A 7752-nucleotide genomic window follows, 5' to 3' on the forward strand; every position below is an offset into this window, starting at 1 on the left:
AAGGCAGCAGGGATTTTTAATTTTGTCCCCTGCTGTGTCCCCAATTTCTTTTTTCTTTCTTTTTTTTTTTTGTCTTTTTGAGACAGGGTCTCACTATGCAGTTCAGGCTGGCCTTGAGCTCACTTTGTAGCCCAGGCTGGGCTCGAACTCGTAACGATCCTCCTGCCTTGGCCTCCCGAGTGTTGGGATTACAGGCGTGCGCCACCATGCCTGGCATGTGTCCCCAGTTTATAAAACTGTGCCTGGCTCTTATAAGATGTTTCATGATGGTTGAACATAAACTAATTCCTGAGGACAAGTTTGTCCAAGGAAATTAAATTCTAAAAATATCTGATGAGCACCTAAACTATTGGCCTAAGTGTTCAGGAGTGACGCAGAAGTGATTGCTATACCAGGCTCTGTAGGATTATATGAAAATGCACACTGGGGGAGGGTGGACGATGGTACTGCGGAGCGCCTTTGGGAAGAAGATGGTATTAGGCATGGTAGTAAATGATTGGTGGTGGGAAGCGAACGTGAATCCCAGGGCCCTGGGCTTTGTGTTCGATTTCCTGAGCCCCCTGAAGCCAGAAACCACTTCACCGAGCTCTGAGTGCCAGTGTTCATTCTGCATAAGTTCAGTAGGGGCTCAATAAATGCCCGTGAATTGATGAGGAGACAGCTGGGATCCAGAGAGGGCATTAGACGGAGCTGCAGGGTCAGCACGCTGGCCAGGACCAGCCGGGGAGTCGCCCTGGACTTCCTCCCTGGTTCTCTACCGCATTCCCTCGAATGGCCACACAGGGCCGGTCCAGGGTAGGCTCTCCTTGCATGGTCTGAGAACTCTTGCTCCAGAATTAAATGTGAAATGCCTGTTCCCTGGGGCCCACTTGGATCCTCCTGAATCAAAATCCTGGGTGAGGGACCCAGAAACTGGTACTGTAAGCAGATATCCCAGGAAATTTCCTGTATGTCAAAGTCCGGACTCTGCTGCTACAGAAAAGATCTAAGAATGCTCAAGCACTCACATTGGAACTGAAATCTCAGCGCGGGAAACTCCTGTTCCGGGTGGTTACTCTGTCAGGTACTGCTCCAGGCGCTTTTACAAAGACTTAATCTTCAGTGGCACGCTGGTGACCACCTTGGGTTTAAGGAAGTGGGCACAGAGATGGTAAGTAAGGTGCCGAGCATTGCACAGCAAGTAATGAGCAGGGAATCAAATTTCTGAGTTTTATTCCTGAGACCACACATGCTAGCACTACCACATCCCACTGCATCTCAGGAAAATGCAGAATAGAGGGAACCAAGACATTGCCTAGTGCTTGTCTTCAGGAAATGTACACAGCCAGCTTCTGATTGGTTGACTTTGCCCAAATGCATTTCTGGAAATCAAGATTTGAGAGTTTCGTGTACCTTATGTGCATGAAGTGTAGGTGGTAGCATGGCTTGGTCCCGTTTGACTTTAATAGTCCTAGGAAAGAGAGAGTGCTGAGTGAAGCAGTCGGTCTGGACTAGGACTAGGAACTGCATCTGCACGGGACAGACAAGTATCTTAACAGGTCAAAGGGCAGGGGTGTGTAGACCGCAGGGAAGTGCAGAATGACACCCCATATCCAACCCTGCTGTGCAGATTAGCCCACAGTCCCACCCAGGGCAGCCAGGTCTTCTCATATTTCAGAGAAGCCAGTCCAGCTTTTCACGAGAAACCTCCCAATTCTGAAATAGACACAACTAATTCAAAAGTTTAAGATACACGGCATCAGGCCCAACAGATAGGACTCAACTTCAGGCCTCTGGGGCTCCTGCATGCAACCTCTGACGAGGAATATCCAAATCCCAGGCAGTCACTGGGCGTGGGGGTTCATGCCTGTAATCCCAGCACTGGGGAGGCTGAGGCAGGAGGATCTTGCGAGTTTGAGACCAGCCTGGGCTACAAAGTGAGCTCAAGGCCAGCCTGAACTACATAGTAAGACCTTGTCTCAAAAAAAACAGAAACAAACAAACAAACAAACCCAAAAAAACAAAAAACAAATCCCAGGGAGTTAAAGTATATAAGGTAACAGGGACAGAGGGTAGGGAAATGGTTTCCATTTGTCTATGCACCCTGCTGACAGGAAGGGACAGCCTTCTGACTACTGCTGGTGTAATTTACTAAACCGTGCATCACATTTTCTTTTGATTTTATATAAGTGTGGCAGACGTGTGGCCTCAGGGCCCGATTTTTGTAAATTCGATTTTGTCTATTATATTACCTTACCATTGTAAATATGCCTTGTTCTGGTTCTGGAGTGACCAGCTCACTTTAAATTTGTGACGTCCTAGCCTTTAACTGATTTTAAAGGAAAACGAAGCAAACTGTCTCTAGGAACCAGCCTTGTTTTAGCAGACACCCTGCTCGCATCTGCTTCATAACTGCGCTGAGGAATTCTGAGTTGAACTTCTCTGCTTTAGAGCAGATATTACCCGCGTCTGTCTGCCTCTCTAACAAGAACTGAGGACACACACACACACACACACACACACACACACACACACGCAGCAGATGCTGTGTGATTTACAACCTGTGACATAACGCTAAACATGCTAAAACAAGACATGTAGAACAAGCAATTGAGCTTTCGCCACCGCTGTTCGTTTTATCAAGTTGCTTTATGCAGGACAGTGACTGTGGGGTAACCAGCGAGGGTTTTGAATAGTTCCACGGTGTAATGGTACTCCAGAAGAAGACACGGCTTCACTCTTTAGGACTGTGATTGTTTTAGGGACTATTTTAACAATTTTATAGATAGATTATATGTAGATATATATTTAGGTATCTGTTTTTTTCTCTCAACGCGCACACGATCATTTCCACGCCACCAACCCCGCGACGTTAGCCGACCAGAGCGGGCTGGGGGGCCGCGCCCCGAGGTCCCCAGCAGAGCCGCGCCCGCGGGACGGCGGCCCGGTCGCACTTACACGGATGACCCGCAGAGTCCCGGCTCAAGACACAACAAGAAAGCGTCCCGGAAGCGAAGCCCGCGGTTGCTAATCTCATTTATTTCCTCGGCTACGTGTTTAAACTGTAACTTTCCACTGTAAACACAAAGAGCACCCAGGGCGCGGCGGATTCGGGAGAAGAACGCCTCCCTCTCCCGGAAGTGTGCGGGAGCCGGGTTCCCGGAGCTGCGCGGCCGAGCGCGTCGCGGGCAGGCAGGGCGCGCGATACCCGCACGCCGGGGCTGCGGGAGGGAGGGCGCGGAGCGACCGCCGCTCGGCTCCCCGCGCGCCTCGGCCGCACCTTCCCGGGGCCGCGCAGCGATCAGAGGCCCGTCCGCCCCGTCCCTCGCCCCGCCCACCTCCCCATCGCCCCGCCCACCCTCCGTCGCCCTCGCCCACTTCCTCCGTCGCCCCGCCTACCTCCCCCGTCGCCCCGCCTACCCCCTCCGTCGCCCCGCCCCCGCCTCCTGCCCGGCCTCTCCTCCCCCTCTTCTCGGCCGGGCTCTCGCCCGCCCCGCCCCCTCCGCCAGTCCCTAGGGCCGCGGGCGGCTCCCGGGCTTCGCCGCTCCGCAGCTTCGGGCAGAAGGCGGTTCCGAGACGCTGGTCCGAAATTCGGACGGGAGAGGCGACCGGCTCCGGGCTCGGCGTTTCCCCGCGGACCTTCAGCGCGGACGGAGAGGCGGCGAGACGTGTTATTGCGGACGGGGAAACCAAGGCGCGGAGGGCCAGAGAGGCGAGGGAACGGGAGGGCGGGCTTGCGCAGGCAAGCAGGCGGAGAGAAGGAAGTTCCCTTGGAGCAGAAATCTTGATCGCTGGTTGGGGCAGTGGATTGTAAAGAACAGGTAGCTTTGATAAAGGGAAATACACGTGGCCTGCCCGGTACGTTGGTGCACGCCTGTCATTTTAGCACCCTGGGAGGCTGAGACAGGAGGAACACAAGTGGGCAACTTATTGAGACCCTCTCGCAAAAGAATGCTTTTGAAGGCTGGGGACATAGCTCAGTGGTATGGTGCTTTCTTGGCATGCATAAGACTCTGGGTTCAGTCCCCTGCACCGTACACAAAAAATAAGGTGACCCTTACAACCCAGGTCCAGGGAAAGCCACTTGCTGGTCACCCCAGCCAGGGTGCGTAGAGAGGAGATGTGTTTGCGGCCCCTTGCGCAGAGCACGCAGTCCCTACCTAGTGTGTGTGTGTTTGGGGCAGGCCCAGCTACAGCAAGCACGCAAGAAATAGTTTCGGTGTTGGGGAAAGAGCACTGCCAACTTCGATGTATTCAACCCTTCTGGCAATGAGGTGGCTGCTTCACTCCTGTTTTAGTCATGAGCAGAGGGAGCTCTGGACTTGGCAGTGACCACACGGTCCTTCTGCCTCACTGAGTCTCAAACCTCTAATTCTAAATTTCTAGCTATGATGCAATTTAGCGGCGGGGAGCTTAGGGCAGCGTGAGTCAGCTTCAACATGCATTGAACCGGCACCGTGTTTAGAAGACAAGTAGGCCGATTTGCAGTAGACAAGGACGTGCTTAGGTCCTTCCAGACCTGTATTTCACAATGGACGTAATCAGTGCATTTTTACCCCTCAGGGTTTTACTGTAGCCTTTCATTAGCAGGAGTCTCAGAATGCCTGCACCCTCTCTAAAGTGTGTACTTGAGTAGCTATTATCTCTGGCTAACCCAAGTCTTGTGGCTTATTAGGGAAATTCCCTGGGCCGGAGGCTAGGATCCCTGCAGTATCCAACTGGATTTGAAAAATCCCCCATGTTCCATTCTGCTACAAAGGAAATGTACAGTAGTAAGGAGGGGTGGCATAGTAAACTGGAAGGGTCAGGCAGGTGCAGTGGCACACACCTGTAATCCCAGCACTTAGACTGGGACAGGAGGATCACACATTGGAGCCTAGCCTAGGCAAGACCTGGTCTCCAAACACACACGCACATGTGTGTGCTAGAAGATCTAATGCAGTTCTTACAATATACCCAGAAGTTTCTGCTGCACTGTGAAGAACAGGGATTTCTGGCGCCACTGATCTTACAAGGTATTTACCCTGGAGACAAGGAGATGGATACGTACGAGGTGATGGTTTGTGGTTTTTTTTTTTTGTTTTTCTCCGGTACCAGGAACCGAACTCACGACCTTGCGCTTGCCAGGCAGGCGCTTTTGCCGCTGAGCTAAATCCCCAGCCCCTTCAGTGGCCATTTTTACTACTTAATATCTACACACTCATAAGTCACCAGAACACCTCATCCTGCCCCCGGAATGAGATGAAGAGTTGACAGTCCCAGCCTGCTAAGAAAGTCCGTAAGCAGCCTAGTCTCAAGTCTAATGTCTACATGTGTTCCAACAGACTGCAGAGAGAATTGATGTTTGAGAAGCACCGTGGTAGAATAATACCTCAGGGTGCTATGGGACGCTTCATTTATTTCTAAACCTTGTGCAGCTGCCATGTGCATAAATACACCCACACAAATGCTGGGAAGGTCTCCTCATGGTTCGCTCTGCTCCGTTTCTTCAGGTTAGGAACTGAAGCCACCAGTGTGGGGCTTACACCCCATGAAGCCTGACATCTGTTTTGGGGGCGTGGATGGGAGGATGCCTATAGTTCCTTAGGCTTACAGCCAACTTCCCATTAATGCAGGGGGCCTCTGGGCCAAGGAGAAGCGGCCTCAGTACTTCCTAGCTAAGTTACTGCTACAACAGATGCAGGCCACCTTCTCCCTCGCGTGGCTAGTGAGCCCTAGTCTCTTTGGGTTTGGTTTTGGTTTTTTGAGACTGTGTAGCTCGGACTGATCATCTTGCCTCAGCCTGCCAAGTGCCGTGATTCCACGTGTGTGCCGCCATGCCCCGCTCCTCCTTAGGCTTTTGTGATCAGAGTCTAGGCCAGTGGTGGCGAACCTGTGCCACGTGTGCCACGGTGGGCACGTGGAGCCCTCTCAGCACGCAGGCCAAGTCACACCAGCAGATGAACACTGAGGTTTAATTGCACTGTTAGCACTGGGCAACAAATAGGTGGGTTTTGCGTTGCAGTCTGGGCACTGGGTCTCTGAAGGGTTCGCCTTCTCTGTCCAGATGGTGGAAGTGGGGAGAGGCTGCCTCTAAGGAAGTCTTCTTTTCCTGGAGCTACTGTCAGGCTTCCCCTTTGCTGGAAAGTGTCTCGGTCAGCTTTCTGTTACTGTGACAAAACACCTGAGTACAACAAAAATGGAGTAGCTCGCAATTTTAGAAGCTGGGGCCATGGGGCACAGTTTCAGGGTCCTGGCAGGTCTTGGTGCTGCACCATAATGTGGCAGATGACAGCGTGGTGGAGCAGGTGCAGAGGAGGCACAGGGGCAGTGCGGTCCCCCACTCTCTAGGTAATGGACTTGCTCCTCTGGCCCCCTGTTGCTCTGTTCATGGGGCTGCAGGCCTGGTGACCCCATCACTTCTCTTTAGGCTCCACCTCCCAGCACCTCTGTATGGGAGATCAAGCTTCTAACATGAATTTGGGGGACATGGTGAAAGCACAGAGCCCCGGACGGTGGTCAGGGACTCCCCTCCTTCCTGCTCGGCTCCGGCTCGCTGGAGAGAAGAGGCTCAGGTGACTGTAGAGGAGGCAGAGCTTGTGCAGGGCCCAGAGCCACCCCTCACCTTCCTAAGTTCAGGCGGAGCCCCAGGTGGTCCCCACCTGGCCTAGCTCTTCCCTGTTGGGGGGTGCTGCCGCACTGCTTCTCCCCCAGGCTTGTCTAGCGCTGCAACACCCTTTTCTGGTGACAGCCACTCTGCTGGGTACCATCCTCATGTCATCCCTAGGGAATCCAGAGGTGCAGGCTTGCACGTTCCAGTGAGCGACATAGGTGCTTGTGGTTTGAACTTGAAATCGCATAGAACAGTGCCGCAGCCCAGGTCTGGCTCGAGGACCGGAGAGCGCCAGGCCTGGCTGTAGCACAGCTCTGATGGAGAGACTTTGAGTTCTCAACGCCTCTTAAATCACCCCGGAGGGCGTGAGCCACTTACTTCCCTATGCACAGGCTGCCTCAGGCTCCCGAAGGAAGATGAATGGTGCGTAATAAAATCAAGATGAAGCTCTGTGTAAATCCTTCCCGCTCACAAAGCTTGTAGGAAGTGGAAGATGAAAGGATATTAAGGACCGGCTCGTTCTCCCTCCTCATTTTGCTGCTGTAAAAACTGAGGCCCAGGGAGAGGGATGAGGAAGCTGCCAGCGCACCGCTGCCCGGGGGTGGGCACTGTGTCCTTTCTCTGTGTCCGTGGCCACCATACCTCCGTCTTCTGACCTCTTAAGGAGAATTCAGTCCTCCAAATATCTTCACCTCCTGAGATGTAGATTGTTTCCAGCTGTTCAAACGTGGGACTTTTACTTTTTTTTTTTTTTTTTTTGGTCTTTTTGAGACAGGTTCTCACTATGCAGTTCAGGTTGGCCTTGAGCTCACTTTATAGCTCAGGCTGGTCTCGAACTCACAACGATCCTCCTGCCTCAGCCTCCCAAGCGCTGGGATTACAGGCGTGCACCACCACGCCCAGCATGGGACTTTTAAAAGTGGGTTGCTCCGTCAATTACTGAGGCTCGCTGCCCAGGAGTGCTGTTGGAGGGGGAAGAATAGGCAGGTAGGGGAGGCACAGTCACCAGTCCCCGCCCTGGTAGCTGGGGCTCTGCCCTTCCGTTTCCAGGGTGTGTGATGTGGGCTGATACCCAGGGAATGGACTGCTAACTGCAGTCAACTGCGTAGTTGCTGTCTGCAGGGGAAAGCTGTAGGAAGGACCACTTCCTCCTCCAGATGGACTTGGTTGGAAAGAGGTTG

The 7752-nt window shown here is 53.0% G+C and overlaps 1 protein-coding gene across 1 annotated transcript; it reads right to left on the bottom strand.

Moving 5' to 3' along the window:
- Nucleotides 1–205: 205 nt before the first annotated feature.
- LOC102016506 (translation initiation factor IF-2-like) lies at nt 206–7211 on the bottom strand. The gene is made up of 5 exons (XM_005387901.2): nt 7161–7211; nt 4346–4498; nt 3379–3804; nt 2938–3317; nt 206–1450 (listed from the first exon to the last, which is right to left on the bottom strand). The coding sequence occupies exons 1-5, from the start codon at nt 7209–7211 to the stop codon at nt 1369–1371; spliced, it is 1092 nt and encodes a 363-aa protein (XP_005387958.1). The 3' UTR covers nt 206–1368.
- Between the last annotated feature and the right edge of the window lie 541 nt (nt 7212–7752).

Source organism: Chinchilla lanigera, unplaced genomic scaffold (assembly GCF_000276665.1).
Source record: "Chinchilla lanigera isolate Chin_1 unplaced genomic scaffold, ChiLan1.0 scaffold00030, whole genome shotgun sequence".
Taxonomy (NCBI): domain Eukaryota; kingdom Metazoa; phylum Chordata; class Mammalia; order Rodentia; family Chinchillidae; genus Chinchilla; species Chinchilla lanigera.

Bases quoted from the DNA above. Each gene is read 5' to 3' on its own strand.
- LOC102016506 (XM_005387901.2), bottom strand. From the start codon at position 7,211: ATGGTGGCCACGGACACAGAGAAAGGACACAGTGCCCACCCCCGGGCA. The intron at 4,499-7,160 runs GTGCGCTGGCAG...TGTGAAATACAG, and splicing joins GTGCCCACCCCCGGGCAGCG to GTCTGGAAGGACCTAAGCAC. The intron at 3,805-4,345 runs GTTTGAGACTCA...CCTTTATCAAAG, and splicing joins CTAGAAATTTAGAATTAGAG to CTACCTGTTCTTTACAATCC.